The sequence below is a fragment of the Sus scrofa genome, chromosome 6, assembly GCF_000003025.6.
Source record: "Sus scrofa isolate TJ Tabasco breed Duroc chromosome 6, Sscrofa11.1, whole genome shotgun sequence".
NCBI lineage: Eukaryota > Metazoa > Chordata > Mammalia > Artiodactyla > Suidae > Sus > Sus scrofa.
Genome location: NC_010448.4, coordinates 141446601 through 141469403, shown reverse-complemented (window position 1 = coordinate 141469403; position 22803 = coordinate 141446601). Strand labels below are relative to the sequence as shown.

General features: G+C 35.8%; 1 protein-coding gene across 2 annotated transcripts in view; it reads right to left on the bottom strand.

Annotated features, from left to right (window-relative positions):
• The window catches only part of NEGR1 (neuronal growth regulator 1), an 872018-nt gene that overhangs the window by 183011 nt on the left and 666204 nt on the right, over positions 1 to 22803 (bottom strand). For both annotated transcript variants that reach the window (XM_021097756.1, XM_021097757.1), the window contains exon 6: positions 9454 to 9605. In XM_021097756.1, coding sequence (XP_020953415.1) covers positions 9454 to 9605 — 152 coding nt within the window. The remainder of the gene's footprint in view (positions 1 to 9453; positions 9606 to 22803) is intronic.

The window sequence follows — 22803 nt, the reverse complement described above, 5'->3', positions numbered from 1 at the left end:
CCTGACCACTTTCTTCCCCCCATCATTACAAGTGAAATGCTTATGTGCATGGCTGATTTAATTAATAATTCTAATAAAAAAAGACAGTATCATAGCAATTTACATAAGTCCCTTAATAAATGCTTCAAAGAACTAATGCTGTTCTTGGATCAAGTTATAGAGTTACTGAGGATATGTAGATCCAAGCCTCTCTTGGTTTCCCCTTCAACATTTGGATTGCATATGATAGAGAGGAAAGAAAAGGAAACAACATTTAGTGAGCACGTCCTCTGGAATAAATTCTATATATTCCATGTTACACATCCTATCACAATTAATCATTACCACAATCCTATAAAACCAAGTTATTTTCCTTATTTTATAGGTGAGGCAACTGAGATTCAAAGTCTGGACTTGAGAGAACTGTCCAGGATACTGCATACATGCAGGATTGTGGTTTCAATTCATTTTGATTCTAAAGCTTTTGGTGGTTGGCCTGGAGAGTGGAAAGAACCTGGAAAAAGAGTAGGAGAGACTAAGTAAATTCTAGCTCTAGACCTGCTGTGACAATGTACAGCTCTGGGTTCTCAGTCACCTTCTTTGGGTCTCAATTCCTTCACCTCCAAAGCAAAAGATTGGTTCAAATCTAATTTTCTGGACTCCATGGCTTTTTGACAGACCTCCAGATTACTATGATATTAAGGAAGGAGACAGGATTTTCCAGCTTTACCTCCAAAAAACCAAATGAACTCCAATTTTTATCTCTGTTATATATTTAACATTTGCATAAGGTTTTATTTGGGGAAAGAAAAGAATCCATTGCTCTAAAAAGTTTGAAAAAAATTTGACTAGGTAATACCTGAGACCTACTCTAACTCTCAAGTTTTGTCATTTGACATGGATGACTAAAGCTCTGTTAGCATCTGTATTTGGTTCTCAGTTGTGGCAGTTTGGTAAACTGGAAAACCACGGGTTTCAACAATTATTCTAACTGCTTCAACTGGTTAGCAGGCATTTGGCCTTGTCCAAAATGTCCATAAGACATTGTCCATAAGACATTGGTCCATGCCAAAAGGTCTCTGATTATTTGATCTGCCCAAAACCATTTGCATGGACCAAATGTATACATGGATGTTTTGAACAGGACCAAATTTCAAGGACCTTTAGTGTAGACCAAAACTGTTCTGTGGTTGTTCTGTATAGGACCAAATGTCCTGTAAGTCTTCAAACTATTGGATATCTCCCCTTAAGTATGGGCATGAATGACCATTTGGGGTCTAGTCTCTTGAGAATACACACAGGATCTAGAAATAAGGTCAGGGAGCAAAAAACTCCTTTTGCTTCATTCATATTCTATTTTGGAAAATCTGTATACATCCATTATTCATGCAACAATTAGGACTGTGCATGCATATCTGAGTATAGTAGAGTGCCATCTGATAGGCTGATTTAGCTATATCAACATCTACCTATACCTGCAAACTTAATTTTTGTCAACTATTTATTACTAGAGCATCCAGGAAAAGGTGCCCATTAACATCATAAAGCTGTGAGAATAAAGCAAGTTGGCTTGCATAGCATGCTGTCTTCAATAATCACCAAGTCTAAATTTATTACTGCCTCTTTCAACCAAACCTCTTTTAAGTTGCAGGAGGGGAGATCAATTTCAATCTAAAATATGAATCATTCAAATTTGTAGTATCACCTTTCACATGGAATCAGGCTTCATTATAACAGGCAAAAGTAACAGAGAGCCCATACAGTTGCTTAGTGGCATGTGGGGACATTTGAAGCAAGCAGAGAGCTGAAATATTACTTGCAAGGGCACAGCTGGTTCCATATTCAACAAATCAGTCAAAAAATAAAGTTTGCCTGCATCAGTCAGATCTAAACAGGGAAAAACTGTTGTGCTACCCACATTCTTACTTTCTCCAATAGCCTCTCCCATTTTCCCTTTGGATAACAGCTACTGACTTTTTTTTTTAATCTCAAAGAGGAGGTGTCCATCAAATTAGAATAGGAATAAATATTCTCTAAAATGAGAGATTTTCCAGAAAGTTAAATAGCACTTGATTGTATAAAGCATTTAAAATTGGAACTTTATTATTGTCTCTGTAGGGTTGCTAAGGCAGGAAAAAGACAAAGTTTTGGTGAGTCTTTTGAATATCTTGTGTGTAATATTTCTGAGGCAAATACTTTGCTATCTGAATAAATGAGTGTGCATATGTATGTGCGTGTATGCATGTGCATGCGTGCAGGCACACACACACACACAAGAAAAGGAGAAAAGTCCCTATAGCATCGTTAGAACCTAAATTCTAGCAGAATATTCGATACCATAATTTGGGGAACACATTAAAGGGTGGTTTGGCAAACATATATAGTAGCAATATTATTGTATCTATTTGGAATTGTAAGAAAAGATTCTGTTAATATTAAAGCTTGAATTGTCCCAAATATTTTCATATATTAGGTCTCATGAGAAGATTGTATTAAACCAAAGCTAATTTTATGCATTTTGTTAGTAGATTTCTGAGATTTCTTCCTTCTTAATTATCTTTATTTCCTTTCAGATTGTGACTCTTTTAATATATGTTCCATAATGAGTATCTTTTTTAGAGAAAGTAGGAAACAAAGTACATATGTGTTTTACTTATGAAAAATACTTTTATTGGTTACTAAGTTACTGCTCAAATGATGATGTACATTTGATGAATTGGACCCATAGATGGCAGGATGGGACCATTCAGTTCATGTTCTTTAAGGAGAAGACTTAAAGGAATCATCTCTTTCATTTGCTCATTTTCAAGAAGCAAAAAACACAATTGAAAAATAATAATAAAATCCCCAACAATTCTGACTCCTAAATTTTTTACTTAATAAGGAATTTTGCTATGAATAGTTGACACGCTGTCATCCACTATTAAGATTGTTAAAGCATTGTTCCCTGAGGCTGATCTACAGTGATCTGCAGAACATTTTGTGTGTGTGTGTGTGTGTGTGTGTGTGTGTGTGTGTGTATGTGTGTGTCTTTGTCTCTTTCCCTACCTCTGTCTCACAAAGAGACTTTTTTAATGCAGACATATATCAGAAATTTCTGGACAGGTAATCTAGAGGATGAGGGATTCATTGTATACTAGTTTTCTTTAGTTTTTCCACCATATTTTTGCTTTCCCCTTACTTGATAAAGTATATACTCTACCTGAAGTAATTCTATTGATTACATTACTAACATCTCTGCTTAGAATTACAGGTCCTGTTACAATTATAGTCTAAAACCTATAGCCCGTGGAAGGCAAACTAATTCAAGGTGACTTCATATTAAATCAAAGCCCTTTCTTGCTTCTCTGGGACCCAAGAAAGATATAAGAAAGGGGCTAAGAAATTAGAAGGAGGGAGGCTTGCAGAAAAGCACAGAACATAGGAAACATCATTCATCAAAGACTGGGGTATAGCACCTTTGCAGGTCAGGGAGTTGTTGATATACACTTGGTCTATTAATCAGAAAAGAAACCATATCAGGCCAGCTGCTGAGGCATCAAGGCAGATCATCAGCCTGTGCTCTTCCTTTTTGAGCCTAGCCTATAGAAAGAGTAGTTTACTATCCATGTCGCTATTCTTTCATCTACCTATTAAATTTAATTCATTCATTAATTAAAATTTAATCTGGCTTCTATAACAGTTTTCTACAGAATCTGCTTTGGAAAAGATCACCAATAGCTATCAATTGTCAGAGATGGGGTTGATTTTCAGACTGTCTCTAGCTCGATGTAACACCGGACACCATGGAGCTTCTCTCTTTGGATGGGTCTACTCCTGTGGCTTCCTCCTGATCCTCCTCTGGCATCTTCACCCAACTGAGTCCACATGCCTTTACAGGATCCTCCCTTGCCTCTGCTCACTTGTCAATGCTGATTTTACTGGGATTTCAGTCTTTGATCATCTTTTCACTCTATATGCCTTTATAAGAAATCTTACTCACTCTCACAGTAGAGACCACCACATCCATGCTGATCACTTCCAAATCGTATCTCCATTCTGGACTTTATAAAGTATAGCTATCTACTAGACATTGCCTCCAACTGAGTAGTCTAACATTAAACTCACTTCTCTCTTTCAACCTCTCCCTTCCTAAATTCTCCTCTCATGTTCTATCCTGGTTAATGTCACCCAAACTAAACACTGAGTGTTATCTAGATTCCTATAATTCCCTTCCCATTCTCTTCAGATTTAGTCTTTAACTCTCTGTCCTAATTAGCTCTCTCATCCCTGCTCTTTTTATACAATTATCATCTTGTAAGTCTACTATCTGGGCTTATCCCTCCAAATTGCCTGAGGATTTATTTCAGAAATGAAAACTGTTTATATCCTTCTTTTATTAAAATGTGTCAATGGCTCTCTAAAACCAAAAGAAAAAGCCCAAACTTATCTGAAGACCTATCTGTCCTAATACCACCAACTTATCCAGCCTCATCTTCTCAACACTCTCTTCTCCCACCTTTTATTTTAACCGTATTAAAACACCATCCTGTCTTTCAATGTATCAGATGGCTTCATGCTGCCATGTCTTTACATGAGCTGTTTCATACAGGAGTATTTCTCTCTCTCCCATTCCCATAACCAGGTTCAACCTAATCACATCCTTATTTCAAGGGGCATCTCCTCTAGAGCTTGCCTTGAGTCATTAACAGAGAGTGTCTCATTTGTTCATTTATACCACTGTACACTGTGCTCATGATTGTTATTGTATAAATTCTGCAAAGTTCTGCCTCTGAAACTAAGACAATGATGACTACAATAGTATTTCGAGTTGTAGCTTAGGTATAATTCATATAGTGATATTACTTACTCTAGATGACAGTCCTTTCACGGCACTCAAACTGGATTAAGAATTTCTGCCCTCACATACTAGTGTTGACTATACTGTATCATACTTATTGGCTCCTTGTACCACTCCTCTTATGCATCTGAAAACTCTTTGAGGATGAAATTCTCATTTATTAATACATTTTTTTTTGTCTTTTTGTCTTTTTAGGGCTGCACCCATGGCATATGGAGGTTCCCAGGCTAGGGGTCAAATCGGAGCTGTAGCTGCCAGCCTATGCCACAGCCACAGCAACTTGGGATCTGAGCCACATCTGTGACTTACACCACAGCTCATGGCAATGCCCAATCCTTAACCCACTGAGCAAGGCCAGGGATCGAACCCGCAACCTCATGGTTACTAGCCAGGTTTGTTAACCACTGAGATGTGACGGGAACTCCTCATTCTATTAATACTTTTCTTTCCAACATCTAGCATAGAATTTTGTACACTGTGGGCAAAATATATAACTATTATATATTATAACTATTGAATAAATTCAATATGAATATTTCTATTGAATAAATTATCAGAACCTCATAACGAAACAATTGTTTTACTTTTGCCCTTTACTCTTTAAATCTTCTAGATGTCTGAACTTCTATGCTGCAAACATCATATTTAATCTAGAATGAGTACCACAAAGTGTGGTTCAAGGAATGAACTGGGCAGGGAATGAGGTTAAGTTATGAGCTAGAGTTGGGACATTATATCAAATTTGCATGCCTTCTCTCTGGTTTACCAATGACAATTTGCCATCTAAACACTCAGTAAAGTACTGGGCAGTCAATCATCAGATAAGTTCAGCCATCTACATATATATAGTTTTTGAAAGGAACTGAACTGAATGTTCATGGGAGATATGACATAATAACAATGGCTGACATTTATTAAATGCTTGCTTTGATGCAGGCTAAGTGTTAAGTGCTTTACATGCATCATCCCCTTTAAGTTTTATCCTGTAGGTGGGAGCTATTATCACCCTCATTTTATAAATGAATTAACTGAAGCTTTGGTGCTTAGGTAATTTACATAAAATCCCATCACTATATCTGGTAAAACTATGATTCAAAGTAAGACCTGCTTGACTCCCTTTATGAGAAACTCAAAAATATTTACACACCAAAAAGTGTTGCATTCCTTTTTGGATGATCTTAGTTATGACAAGGCTCTAAACTACAATGTCTTGCCTTTTATCTTCTTGGTGACCTGTAAAATGTAGATTATTACAAATCAGGAGTAGATTTTAATAGAATCAAGATTTATCCCAAATAGTCATGGGTGGGGGCCTGCTTATCAGTGGTTAACACTCTACTGGAGTGCTGTCATTTCTGATTACCCTGTCTTTGAGCATATTAACTATTCATGGATACAAATCACGGCATATTCCACATATCACGTACACAAGTGGCAGACCCTTTGGAATCTTAATTCCTTTCTCTTGGATAAGAAAATAAGCAAATTTTATATACTCTCTTGACTATAGGGAAGGCTAATTTTCAACAACAGATTTTTAAAAATTCTTTAGGATGTTATAGGCCAATATTACATCACCTTAGGAACAGCCACTAGTCTGGGATCAGTTTAGAGGTTGAAGACCCTCCCATCCATAGACCTGGTGATAATATGGCAGGAATTCTTATCGAGGGACAGATTGCTATCTCTCCAACTCACTTCATCTGAACTTTAAGAAAGCCGTTTTTCCCATTTTAGAGATTCACAATGACTTTTTTGGATAACTGTACCATTCCAAAGAGTTTTCAAATCCCAGAAGTTGTGTGTTTAAATGTCTCTGAGTCTCATTTTTGCCTAATTTTTTCAGTCAAATGTTAACCCCATTCATATTTCATTTACTTAAATTTTATATCTGGTATATGTTGCTTATCTCTAAGCATTTCTTAAAAAAAAAAAAGAGTTTTTATATATTTAAGAATAGCACCCTAGGAGTTCTGTTGTGGCTCAGCAGTAACAAACCTAACTAGTATACATGAGGATGCAGGTTCGGTTCCTGGCTCTGTGCAGCGGGTTAAGGATCCCGCATTGCTGTGGCTGTGGTGTGGGCTGGTAGCTGCAGCTCTGATTTGACCCCTAGCCTGGGAACTGCCATATATGCCATGGATGTGGCCCTAAAAAGATAAAAAGACAAAAAAAAAATAGCACTCTAAATTAAAGTTCATAAAAACCTTAAGAACGGCAAACATATTACATGCAGAGGTTTATTTTTCAAAAATAGTTTGCAAATGATATAATTTATTTCCATTGGTGGCTTTATGTTCCTAGTGAGAGAGAATGAAACACAGAGGTCAAAAGCTGGGCCTCTGAAACCAGACTGCTGGGAGGCAGGTTTTGCTTTGTCACTTATTAACCATTTGACTTTGGCCAAGCTTTTGATCTCTCTTCATCTTAGTTTCCTTATCTGTAAGAACAGAATTATAGAATTTACCTTTTTGGATTGTATGAGAGTTAAAAGAACAAATTCACATAAAGAGATCAGAATAGGATCTGGTCACAGTAAGTGTTGTCACCCCTGTGATGTTCCTGTGTGTATTCTAGAGAGTGTAAATACACATTCTACAGCTTAAATCCAGTCCATTCATTCATTTATTCCTTATCCAATCACTTATTTAATGTTTAACTAGTTCATTTAATCACTAAAGATTTACTGATTGTCTATTAAATAGTAGACACTGTGTTTAGTGATATGAGAGATAAAATAATTATTCAGATAGTGATCCTGTCTTCTCAACCAAAATAACTTGGTGGAGAGATAAAAACTATACAAAAATAATTGTTGTACAGAATAGAAATGCTTAGTGCAATAAGAACTTCAGGTGAGGTCATATAAGAGTTTGGAATATTTAGACATTTCTTCAGAATTCCAGGGCTGTATTCAAAATTACAGATGAGACTTGCATATTACATTTTTCTTAACGAATTAATCAAATTGCACCATTATTTCTTAGCACTTCTACATAGAGGGAGCCAGTAGCAAAGGAAGATCATTAGAGTCCATTCTGAAGATACCACATTTAGAAGCATTCTCAGCAGTACATTATATCCAGATGATTGTGCTAAGGTTGCCATAGTAAAACAAACTTAAATAAGTGACATTTGTTCCTAATTTGTCACATTCATTAGTGCTTAAGTTTTGAAAATCAGACCATGATTTATAAATTTAAATAGCAAAAAGTTAATATGTCATTAAGCCTTAAATTTTTCTTTACTTTGTCTAATTCATTTACTCTTTCAGGTTCTTGAATATTTAAACCATTTAAAATATTAATAACATACCAAAAGAAGTATCAATATTTATATTAAATCAGAATTCATACTGCTCTATAATATTTTCAGTGATTTATATTATTCATAATTACACTAAATAAATCATCCTCATGGAAGAAACTTAGGCAAGTATATTATACTTTGGCTACTGCATAGCAAGCAATGCTTTTCTTTCAGAATGGAGGATACCAATAAATGATGTGATGTTTCAAAATTGTATATAGGACAAATCTTTTTCGAATTATTATTTTCTATTAACAATAAACTGATACATTTTATTTAAGAACAGAGGTTCTTAAATCATGGTAATTCAAAGTTCATAAATCATAAAACTTTTTCTCTTATTATGTTTTTAAGTAGTAGAAATATTATACATATATCCCATTCCCCATTTCTATGAAATATAAGTGACCATGTCTGTCATGAATTCACAATATTCACATCTTTCAGAGGTGTTTACCATCACATGATGTTAATAGAAATATACATATGTCAGATTATCACAAAAATATAGAATATAAAAGATAAGGATGATTCAGATAACTTTGTGGAAGTGGAAAGATAATGTATTCTCTGTAGCCTTCTTTGAACATTTTGAGAAACACTCCATGTCAAAATCAGGAATATTTTGTGGTTATAACAATTTATTGGCTGATACTCAGCTTCTAAAAAGCACCAAAACTAATTGCAAGAGAAAAACATTAGCATAGATTTCTCCCCCTTCCACTAATCTTTGTGTTTGCTCTTCTTTTATTATTTCTAGTCCTTAGGAACTAAGATACATTAGAAATACTGTATCTATTTTAGTAAAACCTTAAGTCGTATTTAAAAATACAGTTTTGAGTGAAAATGCTATCTGTATTGATAAAATATTTTGTCCATGATCATTTACTTAGTATTTCATTTTGTTTATGGCATGTGAAATTCTCACTATTTCAAGAAAACCAACCATGAGTGAATTCAATCCAAATAAATCTATGCTTAAAGATAATACAACCCATTTTTTAAAAAGACGAAGCAAAAGCAAAATCCCACCAAACCAACTGTCTTTAGTCAGAAGACATTTTTAGTGGATCGTATTATTTATGTTATTTTTTCCACCTTTTCTCAGCTCTAAAATATTTTTCTGAACACATTTAGCATTCTATAGGAGTTATAAAATTCTCCAACACTCAGATTATTTGGGAGTCAAGTTTCTTCTGAGTAAGGAACATGTCACATCAGGCTGAGCTCTAAAAAGAACATTCTTTGTTCTTAGGTTTTATATCTTCTGATGGATAAGAGCCAAAAGGCCCCTGGGAGCATTCTGGCAACACAGTATTACTTACGGTTGAGAGGCAGGCTCGCATTGGTTGTGCCTAGCTTGTTGGCAGCCACACAAGTATAGTTGCCGAAGTGCTCCTGCGTCACATTGGTAACAGTGAGAATGGATCTTGTGCTAAAATTTTGAATAATTATTCCTTGTTGGCCATTGAAGAGCCTAAAAGACAAAATAAACTCTAGGTAAATATGCGTTGTGAATACTGTTTTCTTTTTTAATCTTTGATGGGTTGTCATGGCAACCCATCAACAGCTGTGACCATGCTGGTGTTAGCATATAACTTGAAAATGGAGCAATTATATTTTCCTTATAGTAGTAGATATTAGGGAAGAGAGGCTATATGACAGCTGCAGACTGTTCCTATGGGATTACTTGTGCGATATAACAAACTGAGCTTAGATAACTACATGTCCTATTTATACACTGATTTGTATTTTAGAAAATTAAAATACAAATCAGTATTGGGCTTATCAGACACAACTTAGAATAGATTTACAAGGAGAACTATGTCTAGATATTCATATTGCAACAGAACAAAGGGTGGGGGAAAAATGTATACATGTAAGGATAACTTGATCCCCTTGCTGTACAGTGGGAAAAAAAATAAATTACAAAAAAAAAAGAAAGAAAATTAAACACAGTACAGCAATGGCACCTCAACTGCTAAAGACAAAAAAAAAAAAAAGTAGAATTAAATAGAACGATTCCCTTAAAAATACAAACTGATGGTTTCAAAAAAGTTGACTAGAATGTGTCTAGGCCATTTTAGATGATATAATTCGAATACTCCATAAAAGTTAAGCCTTCAACTGGGCTGGTATGGTTCTGAGTCCAGGGTCAACACCACTTTACTGTTACTACGTACATACAACCCAGACAGATGACTTACTTTTAAACCTAGAAAAAGGCTACAGTATAATACTGAGGATAGTATTTAGAGTCAAATCTTATCTTTGCCACATTTTAGAAATGTGCTCAGGAAAGTCCTTTCACCTTCTGGGCCTCAACGTAGGATTCCGTTTTACCTGATTCCATTCTGACGACCCAACATTCTCCCTCCAGATGTAGCAGCAGAGGCTCTGACTCTCAGATAGGCTTTACTGTTTGCAACACTTGCCCACTTACTTCTGCTTCACTCTTTTCCTGAATTCTCACCCAGTGGTCCCCACTCCCTTTTACTTCTGACAGCCAAATTCTTCCTTCCTCACTAGGTCTGACCTATGGCCTATCTCTGTTAGGCTACCGCTCCTTAAATGACTTTCTCTCCCCCCTTTCCACCCCCCCACCCCATTTATTATGCTCTCCATGTTCCTTTCCAAATTGTTATAGGATTTATAAAACCCAAACCACATTATTGCATTGATCTCTCTAGCAGTTTCCATACACGTTAAGTCTACCCAAATGTACTGAATTGTTTTCAGTTTCTCATAAGTCAGGGCCATATGAACATACACTCTATTCAGGTTATGCATGGCACTTAATAGTGGTATCCTAGGTACAAAATAACCTAGTTCATTGGTCAATAGAGTTCAGGTGACATCCCTACAACACAGGGATTGTTAAGCCCCCTTCCGTGGCTCCTTCAAGAAATTCTCTTTCTAAATATGAATTTTGCTATAATGAGATGACAACCAAATAATAACTTATCCCTAACTAACCCCAAAGTCTATTGTGAAAAAGATTTGCTGATCACAATATGAACTATGGAAGCTCACAGCTCAAATGGCATCCTAGTTTTTCCTCTTTAATGTGATCAAGTCTGGTACTAAGTATTTCTTTAATCACGAAGATGCTAATAAATGGCATTCCCCTGAGAGTTTAGGTTGAACTCCTTTGCATTATGTTATATGACTTGCATATGAATGCAATGACTAGCATTTATCTGAATTTAGATAAAATATACTGTAGTTAAATGCAGATTAAAATAAGCAACCATGCTTGATTACTCTAGGAATTACTTATATTTCATGTAATAGCTACATTTGGCTTATCCAAAACTCGAAGTTTAATCAGATTAATAAAACTTTGAGTTGAATAAATATTGAAAAATTCTAACCTGAGCAATAAACCTAATAACCTCCAACTCTGACACAAGAAAACAGGGCATAAAAAAATCAAGGTTATGGCAGTTTTTACTCCTCTGTCGCATACTGCAAATCTATCAATATTTATGCTAAAATCCCATATGATTATTGCATAATTTTTCTGCGTCACATCAATAAATTTATTTTTAACAAATTACTGTAAGTTACAAAGGAAAATCACAGTTTCATTGTCCTGCAAGTGGCAGCATTATGGCTTAAATCAATTTGCTCATGTCTATGGTATGGCTTCATTCTCCAGAGAACTCAGTAACCCCCTACACAACTAAATCCCTTTTGTGCCGCATCTATCAAAACCAAGATTCATTTTGCTGCTAAAGAATTGGGAAGAGATTAGTCAGCATCTTCATTTGGCTAGACTCTGGGAAGAAAACCCCAAGGGCATATATTTAGTTACTTCATGGCACCGTTTGCTTATGTTCCATATGGCTGTTGTTCTGAGTTGGGTTCCAATACTCTGCCCTTTAATATATCTGAAGGCAGAGTCCCAGATGTTGCTATCTGACACAGTGTATCCACACTCGTATGTGCAGGTCCACTTTTGGCCCCTGGCCAGCTGTGCTATGTGCATTCTTACCAGAATGGCACATTAGTGGCACTTTTGCAGCAGCGACTCCTGCTGCTCCCATTAGCTTGGCAGGTGATTATAGCCAATGAAAAAGAAAAGCATCTTCCCTGAGGGGATTTTCTTCCCTCTAGAGGAAGCTACCTCTTTTAAGACAACTGGAAAAGCCCAACGCTTACTTTCTTCTATTTGGGAGTTTTAGAAGTGTTGACTCTTCAAGCACCATTTAAGAACCTATCTTGGCCTGGCAGATGACTGGGACAGCCTTTCCAAAGCTGACCTTGAGAGAGTGACTTCTGAGATACTGGATATCTCTGGAAGGTTGACTTCTGTGATTTTCCTACAGGGATCCTGGAAGGAGTGGTGCATGGAGGCTTTCTCAGTTATTTAAATCAATTCTGAAAATAGTCATTAATTAATAATGATGAGTTCTATACCAGGTAATTAGGGGTTAGGCTGGACAACAAATATAACCTTTGAAGATCTTTCAAGAAAAATCAGATATAAACAGATGTTTACAACAGAGAGTAGTTTGTTCACAGTGGGAAACCCTTTTAAGATGATATATCTACATTTAGTTACTAGATTCAAAGAATTTGAACCACACTGAGAAGTCCGGTCATGTACAACCCTAATGTCATCTCACTCCTTGACCAAAAACAGATAATAAAAGAGCTCTTTAACTTATAATACCTTTTTATGAAACAGATTTCTTCTAATATATTTAATTATAATTATATTTTCTGGAAAAAGAATCATTTTTCTTTAAATCTAACATGTTCAATAAACTGAATTGTTATTCTGTTTAAAGAAAATCCTTGATAGGCTTCAAGAATGCACACATGAGCTTATTCTCAGGATGACCCTGGTCCCACTGGAGCTTTCATCTTCATCTCAGACTTGTTGGGAACCAGACTTCCCTGCATCAGTCATGTGAAATCTGAAAGTGAACAACTCAAGCAATAGTTCACAATACACCTTGCAATAAAACCGGAAAACAAAATCCAGAATATTGCCTTTTCAAGAGTTCTTTCTCTCTTTTCAAAAATTCTTAACTCTTTCAAGTTCTAAGTGAGTCATTCTTGTACTGACTTAGATGATAGAATGAGAGATATTTTCTCATAGTCTCTCCCCGCAAAACAAGAGAAACAAACTCTGTTGAGCTAGGAATTAAATATGGCATTACTTTCCTCAGCAAGAGATGGACAGCATATGGGGCTTGCTTAGAAATACCTGGTCATTTTATTTTTTGCATTTTTACCATTCAGTGCACCCCAGGTATATGACTCTTCTATTACCGTGGACACCACTGTCCTCTAATAGGAAGACACCAAGAGGGGTTGGTTCACCTATAGGAATTTGTTCCATAATGTGGATGGTGTCCTCCCCAAACTCATATGTCGAAATCCTAAGTCCCAAAGATGATGTATTAATAGGTGGGTCTTTGGGAGGTGCTTAAAAAATCATGAAGGTAGAACCTTCATGGTTGAGATAAGTACCTCATAAAAGAGGCTCCAAAGAGATGTTCCATGTGAGGATACAGTAAGTCTGCGACCCAGAAGAGGACTCTCACCGAAGGATGCTGGCACCCTGACTGTGGACTTCCAGTCTCCAGAACTCTGACATACATTTCTTTTGTTTATAAGCTATCCAGGCTATGATATTTTGTTATAAAAGCTCAGGTGGACTAAGACACATAACAAGGGCCACTACCCTCCCTCTTTCTCCTTCTGTCTTTTGTTAATGCCTCATACATCTGTGAACTGCAGGCTATTTGCTTTGCGAGCAGATGCTGCCAACTAGGAAGAGGCACGACCTAACCAACCAACTAGTTCTGAGGTTTTTTATATTTTCAACTGTAAATCAACTACATTTCAATAAAATTCAATATTAAAAAAGAAGCAGAACGTGGAAAACATGCTAATAACTACAGAACTTCTATTTCTCACTCATGAAATATTTACAAACTTTCCAATAATAACCTCTCTTAAGCAGGAGCTATCTAGGATGGCCAGAAGAGCCCAGAGCAATATCACAACAGCAAAACTGACCACATAGGCATTGGCACTGATTATTAGGTGTGCAAAAATAAATAAAGCAGTTATACCTGACCTCATTCATTTACATACAAGTCCAGCCTCACTACACTTTGGGGGCTATTGTTTATTATCTGCTTTCTAGGTCAGAAGTAATGATAAATATTTCTAGAGAAACAAATTTTCAGGTGCAAATAGTCACAGAAAGACTTTGTTGCTAGTATAGGAAACATATATGAGAGTGTCAAACGACAACACTTAAAATATTAAAATAACTTGAAATAGGAGTGGGAGAGTTATGCTCAAATGATAGATGTTTTATCAGACTAGAATTACAAAAGACTATGATAATAATATATCACGCTATGTAACTAGCTAAGATGAATACTGTCTGATTAACTGATCTTTGGGTGGTAGCATAGGAAAGATGGGAGATGGGAGGAGAAGGTAGGTAGCTCTAGAATCATAAGGGTTAAATTTCCACAGAAAAGGAATTTTACTTCCAACAATGGGTTGCATGATTGTGGAGTCCCAAGGCATAGTATGATCTAAAGATATAACTCAAAAAAAGAACATTAGGAAAGGTCATGGGTGATGGGAGAGCTCTGATATGGTCTTAACAGAAATGAAGTTTTATTGGTCATCAAATGATGATTGAATGCCTCCTATGCTCCTACTGATTTAGGAACTGAAGGAAAAAAGACAACTATGACACAATTGCTATCTAAAGGACCTTAACTACACCTTAAAATCTGAAGATGACACTGAGATGGCATATAGGCCCTTGCACAGCACATCTTATAGATGGCTCTCTCAGTGATAAATTTCCACCTCTTACATACATATATATATATATATATATATATATATATATACACACACATATATATATGTCTCTGACTCCATGACTGCCTTTCTAGTCTTTTCAATGTGAGCAAGAATCCTTTATGTATGGTATGTGGAAAATGTTAGCTGTTCTCAACACATTTATGACTGATCTAATCTAACATTAAAAAATTTCAACACTGTACCAAAAAAGTTTAGTGTTAAGAGTGTGAGAAACTAACATTCAGAAAACATTTATGCATTTTCAAATGTATATCAACTGATCTTCACAGCCATCCTAGGAGGTGAACATTATTAGTCCATTCTACAGATGAGAAGAAAATTTTATTTTCCACCATCTGATAAGTCGTAGAAGCAAAATTCAAATCCCGGTTTTCTGACTATTGGTACCCTCTTAAAGTAGAGCTTGATATATTCAAATCACCAAGTAGAAACCAAGATACTATATTTGAGTTTGGAGAGACAAGTCAGAAATCATGAGTGGTTCAAGGAAATCAAGTTAAACCGGGAATAAAACCAACGGAGCTAAATAGCCAAGTGTTCTGTGGCATTCATTCAGAGCATTTACCATGAGGTGAATCTAAGGGAGAAAGTCAAACAAAAATGTAGGGTCCAATTAAGCTGGCTGTGTGGAGGGTTCCTCTAGACTAGAGTTCTCTTATCTATTATGAGCTTAGTTATGTCCATCAGTGCAGCCTCTTACAATAGCAGCTGTCTTTAGCCTCCAATGGAGTCAGCCTTTCAGGCTACTCAGAGTCCCAAGACGAGAGGCACAAAATAGGCTTTCATCTCCCTCCTCAAACTATTTCCCTTGACACACACAGGTTCAGCATGGTTTGTTTTCCTTCCCCTATATTCACTAAAGATTTGGGTGGTAGTACATCTCTCCTCATGGTGTATATGTATGACATATCAAGAGTGACAGAAAAAACAGAACCTGGAAGAGTGGCAAGAATTCAGTATTTTAAATTAAGTCCGGAATTGTCTCTAAAGTCCAAATTCTAGTGATGCTACGGAGTTAGTGCGTTCTCTCTGACTTGGTGAAATCATCATCCTAACAGCAACTACATCTCTTTGTAACACAATTTCAATTTTAAGTTTTCATGTATTTGTGTGATTTTAGATTGCGTTCCATGTCCCACATTCCTCATTAGAGTGTAACTCCACTTGGGCAAGGATCCTGGCTGGTTTTGTTACTCACTGTATTCTAGGCATGTAGTAGAGTGCTAGACAATTAATAGTTACTCAGTAAGTAATTATGGCATGCTTGACTGAATGGACTATGTTTTTACATTTTTGGGATGCTTAGTATTAAAGTCTGTGAAATGGGAAAAATGAAGCCAATCTCAAAGTGTTGATGTAAGAATTTTTAAAATATGTAACATGTAATATCTATGCATATATATACACATTAAATTGCAATAGGCACTAGATATATGATAGGTGTTATTATTGTTCAATGATAGGGTCTGTTTCTTAGAACAGATACATTTCCTCTCAGATGGCAGCACAATATTAAATATTGAGTGTACAGGAAATTATTTTTAAAGAAAATATCTGGGAGAGTGACTGAAAAGATCGTGGCATCATGATTGCAAGATGTGCCAAACTCAGTATCAATTACACGCACATTATCAACCTCATCTAGGCTTTTCACAGATGTGCAGGGTAGATAAAAAAAAAAAAAGTAAAAAGAGGGAGGAGTAAGAACTGCTAGCAACCAGAGAGAAATGAAAATTTATGTGAACATGCTGCTATAGCAACCTATTGGTTTACTGTATTGCTTAGTACTTAAGGCCTGAAAACAATATATCATTTATTCCCAGGAACAGACTGAAGAATAGCATTCATCACTGTTTTAGCCCCAAGAGTTATCTATCTTTAGTTGCATAGTTGAATAAATTAATGTTATTATAATACATTAGGACATTTTTAATGATTTTAGACTTTATTAGGCTATTTAAAATGTATATCTTGTTTACTTTATTAATTTTAATGAAATTAGTAATTTTAGATTAGAGACCTTTGGGCTGCCTTATGTGTGACAGTTTGATTTGCACAGGCAGGATATTGCCTTTTAACCCTACAACAAATAAACAACGGCTACAGTGCAGGTGTCAGTCCTCCCCTGACTGTAGTGTGTCTTGTATCCCTGACAACCTGGCCTATGACTAGACTTCTCCCCTCTGCTTGAACTGCTTTTCTAATATCCATGCACCCATGATTTTAATGTCAGATTTCATCCCACAATATACCAACACAACCACTTTGCAGAGACCACATTCACAAAGAAGAAATCCTGGGAAATCAGAACTGAGCAAGAGAAAACAGCTGGGTTTCTTCTATTGGGTTTACACGTGTCTTGCAATCCAAGGTTACAAGATGCATTTCTACTAATATTTTCTAAACAATCTGAAAGTACATCAAAATAAGAATGGCTTTCCTTTATCATTATTAGAAGGCCAAAACTCATTCTTGAGACAGAGTGTGTTCTAATGTTTGATGTTGGGAAACAATGGTTAACATGGCAGAATTCTCCCTTCTTGGTAGATTATAGATTAGGAGGAGAGATAGACCAGTGGAAATTTGTGTATAGTTTAAAAAGTGCTTTGATAGACACAAGCATATGGGAGTACATGTAGAGACCCTTCTTTTCCAATAAAAAAGGCTCAAGGTATTTTTCTGAGGGAAGGTGACACCTGAATTGAAGCTAAAGGACTAGTGGAAGGCAACTCTAGCCTGTCAAAGGTAGCCAGCGTAGGGGGATGTGTGGAAGGGGCTCAAAAGCAAAGTGGAGCAATATATGAAGAGGCTTGAAAGATAGACATCATGTCACAGTTTGGGAATTAAATATTTCAAGATGTCTACAGCCCCTATTGTGTTGGTAGAATGATAAGATTCATAGCCAGAGTGGTAAACAGGGACTAGAACACGAAGGCCTCCAAAAAAGTGCTGTGCAGTCAGGTCTTTATTCCTGAGACAATCAGGAACCACTGAAGGATTCAAGTACAAAGTGATAAGATCAAATATTTATTTCAGAGATATCACTATAACTTTTAAGAGCACAACCCCAATCCTTGATTTCATTATGTCCCAAACCAAACCCAGCACGATCTCATCCAAATCTCTTTTCCTGTGTTCCCAGCCTCAGCTACTGACTTCAGCATTCAGCCTTCTCATTGAGATAAAAAACTTGGAATTGCCTTCAAACTGTCCTTTCCCTGTATTGAATCAGACTCTGAAATATATAAATGCTATCTTTTCTCTCTCTGGCTTTTTAATTGCACAAGCAATACCACAGTGTAAGCCATATTTGATATTTTCCCCTTCCAGTCCTCCTAACTGCTCCCAGAAACATTTTGTGAAGATGGGGAACTGATCATTTTACTACTCTTTAAAAGCACTCCAGGGGCTTTGTGATGCTTCTGGAATCAAGTCCAAATGTCTTATCAAGACATTTAAGATCCTCAAGTTTTTCTCTAAGGGGCCTTTCTAAACTTGCCTCCTATTATGCCAGATTTCACATCTTATACCCCAAAGCATAAAAAATTCTTCACACAATGCTCATTTGAATTGGCCATTTTCTTTTCTTGCTTATGATTATTCTTAACCCCTTGCAATATTTGGAAATAGTGTTCATCATTCAGCACCAAAGCTACCTTTTCTCTCAAGCATATGTTAATGATCTGATTTGAGTTGAATGGATCCTTGCTGTGCACTTTCAAGGACTTGACTCAAGGTTCCTTTAGGATCTTCTTACTTAGTACTTATTTCATTTTGGTATATTTTATGACAAGTCATAAACTCTAAGTCAGGTATGCAAACTAGAATTGCTCCACTTTCAACTTTGGCCCAAAGTTTTCAAAATAATAATATGTACTTTTGTCTTATGTGGACATGTAGTTGAAATGCTCTCATTTGTTTCACATATTTACCCTTTATTAGTCTGGCCTCGGATGACAAAATCATCACAGGAGTGGTGGAGTTGTACTGATAAGACTTTGGTTATAAAAAGGAGTGAAATAACATCAGAATGAAATAAATAAAATCATAAACTACTGAGCAAATAAATAATGAGATAACATTAGAAATCCAAGTTCCTTGAATGTAGGAGCTTATTTCCTTTTCAAATTTTGCAAATTATCTCACAGATAAGTGAGAAGAAGTAAAATCTCAGATCAGCAGGGGAGATTATTTTACACGGGGTGGTAATGAAGTTATTTCCAGTACCCTTTTAAATCAAAATATGTAAACCTCTTACTCTTGTATGAATGGCCCTGCAAATGAGAGGATGAGAGAGTGGTGGGTGGGTGGGTGTGGGTGCAGTGTGTGAGAATAAGTGAGAATTTGAGAATAAGTATACCTCACCTGTGAAACCATCAATACCAAAGCCATAAATATATCCATCACTTCCCAAGTTTTCCCTGAAAATAGATTTTACTTCCCATTCTGTGCTTTCCTTCAACACGTCATTTCAGTTTTATGAGATAGTTTTTCTCAGGCGTAATCTAATTAGAAATATGCAAGGACTGGGTGAGTTAGCATACAGCGAGTTATACAATATGTATTGTAGGACTGCAAAGTCAGCATACAGGGTAGAAGTTGCATGTTATTAACACTGTCCTTGAAAATTCCATAAACTTGTTTACTTTAATACACTTTACAAGAGTCTCCAGAATGGAGAGGAAGTATCTCAAGCTGGTACAAAGTGATCTCTTGCAGTATGAGGAAAAAATAAGAGAATATCCATATATGTAGCATCTGTATTTCATTTTTTAAATTTTATCTGGTGTAGGTCATTTATATGCATGTAATATACTAGTTCACAAGTGCCTATACATAATTTGCAAATGAGTATGCACATATTGGTAGTTTTTGCTAAGTTTTAAATTTTACTTATATGGATATATCTTTCAAAAATACTGTGGACCCCTGCTTTACATCCTTCTACATGGTTGAGCACTGGATGAAACAGTTGGTTTTTGTTTTAGAACCATGCTAGACACATAGGTAACCTGAGAATCTTACTTTGCATGGAGCAATACACTATCAGATGTAAATGGGAATGAAGACCAAAGAATGTGTCTCCCATTGTATGTCTTTCTGAAACTTAAAGATTGAATAGAGCAGTAAGTCCATGCCATTTAACTTGTTACTATTATATATTTCTCCCTCTTTCTCTTTTTCTCTCTCATGTAGTACCTAAAGCTTGAGGAACTGACTCAATTGTAAGCGAAGTATAAAAACGTGCACATTTTGCTAAACTACATATATAAAAATGCTTTGAAAAGCAGAGTGTTTTATACAAATGTGATATATTCATAGCTTTGACACATATAAGTTACATGAAAAACAGCAAAGAAAAAAGAATCCTTGAAGATACAGAGAAATATTTTAACTCATTTTTCTGGTTCCCTTGAAAATAAAAGGGAAGAAGACCCTCCCTCTCACATTCTTTCCTCAAAGTGAATAACTCAGATGAAATTTATGGCCTGTCTAGATGATCCAATAGTAAATAATCTAGACTAGGAAAAAGGAGAGGAAAGGTCACTTCACTTCATTATGATTTCTCAAGTTCATCTCACCTCTGTAAAGCCAACAATAAAATATCATCATTCTCTAAAGTGAAAACCTAACCTGATTGAAAAAGGTCACCATACTTCTGTGTAAAGTGAATAGGGCCTCCTCTCCATGGTTGGCATTTTCCTGTCCTTTCAGTGGTACCTGTATACATTTTGTAATGTATATGTGCATACTTTATGCACAGAGATAGTAAATCTTTTACAATAGGCAATAAGGTAATGCTTATCACATCTCCTCTGACGCAGTGGTGCAGATGGGACAATTAACGTGATCCTAAAGAGAGGTGTGCTGACATGGTATTTGTTTAAAAAAAATAACTTAAAAACGCCTAGACTAAATTTGAAATTCTTTGCTTAAAAAGTCAAACTATAATAGGTTCTCATCATCGAATGCAAAATATTCAAATTTTTAGGTACATATTTGTTTTTGAACTGATGTACTGATAATTGTTAATGTTTTACTACATATTTATTTTCCATTCATGGATGTAACTTGTATTTACCTCATTTGTAAATTTGTATCCCTATTTTAAATTATGATAGAGAATTAAGAAAGAAACCCTGTTGAGATTAAAGAATTTCAAAAAGCACTACTATAATTGGCCATTTGCCTGGAAATAGGCAAAGTGAATAAAGAATGCTCTATTGTAAAAGACTTTGGAGTGGCTAAACTCATCATAAAATACTGGAAGGCATGCCTTTCTAGGATACAGGCTTGGTGCTGAGGAAATCTTAAAAAAAAAAGAAAAAGGAGGGAATTCAACTGAGTAAATAAATAAAATTCTGATCCAAGACAAGATGGTAATACGGTCTTCTCAAAATGATACAAAACTATGTTTTTGAAATATGTATTTAAATATTAGTCCATTACAATTTAGTTCATATTTTTAGTCTTAATCCTAAGTGAATGTTCTCAAGATGAATTTAATCTCCTATCATCCAAGTCATTATTTGCTTAATAGTAACTAGCCTGTCCTGAAAGTGTCCTTTCACTGCATGTAAGGAGGGTATTTCTTCTTGTCAATCTTCTCTATTATTAAGGGGAAAAAAAGTTTAAATTTTTGGCTATGTAAACGAACTCTGAACTCTAATTTTCCCAATAGTTAAATATATATGGAATTAAATTTAGCCTATTAGAATTGTACCTGCTAGGTATCTGAGTTTAAAAAAAAAATGACCATTTTATACAAAGGGATAATATTTTAATAATAAGTATATAACTTTAGTCATTTTCATGATGCTTATCTAATAATATATTACACTAAAGGTAGGATAGCTAATATTACTAATATAAAAATAACTACACCATTCATGAGAGAGACAGTGTTACAGCTGTCTTTGAAGATGGCATCTGATCCTTCTCTCTTGAAATTTATGTTCCCTGTTATTTTGTCTAATTTTTTTTATTGCAGTATAATTGATTTACAATATTGTATTAGTTTCAGGAGTACAGCAAAGTGATTCAGCTATATATACATATAATAACTATCTTTTTTTTCAGATTCTTTTCCCATATAGGTTATTTCAAAATACTGAATAGAGATCCCTGTGCTATACAACAGGTCCTCATTGGTTACCATTTTATACGTCGTAGAGTATATTTCATAACCAATAATGTATTGCAGAAATGACAGAACATGACTTCTGAGACTAGGTCATAAACAACTTCTACCATGTTTTCTGGAGGCACTAGTTCTGGGGAGTCCACTGCCTTGTCATGAAGGCATCAGGCAACCCTATTTAGAGGTCCATGTAGTAACTAACAGAGGCCTTCTGCCAACAACAGGCACCAAAATGCAGGGCATATGAACTACCTTGGAAGCAGCAGGTCCTCCCACCCTAGTCAAGCCTTCAGAGGGTCAGCACTGGATAACATTTGATAGGAACCTGATGAAAAGCCCTGAGCCATATCCTGCTAAACTGCTCCTGGATTCCCGACCTACAGGCACTGTTTGATTTGTGGGGTTTGGAGTTTTTGTTTTTGTTTTGTTTGTTTTGGCTGTGCTGCAGTATGCAGAAATTCCAGGGCCAGGGATTGAACCCGTTCCACAGTAGTGACCTGAACCACAGCAGGGACAATGCCAGATCCTAAACCCACTGAACCACCAGGGAAATGCAGACACTGAGAAAATAAATGCTTACTGTTGTAAGCTGCTAAATTTGAGGTCAATTAGTTATTTAGTGATAGATGACTAATAATGGAAACATATACAAGGGAAAGAACAT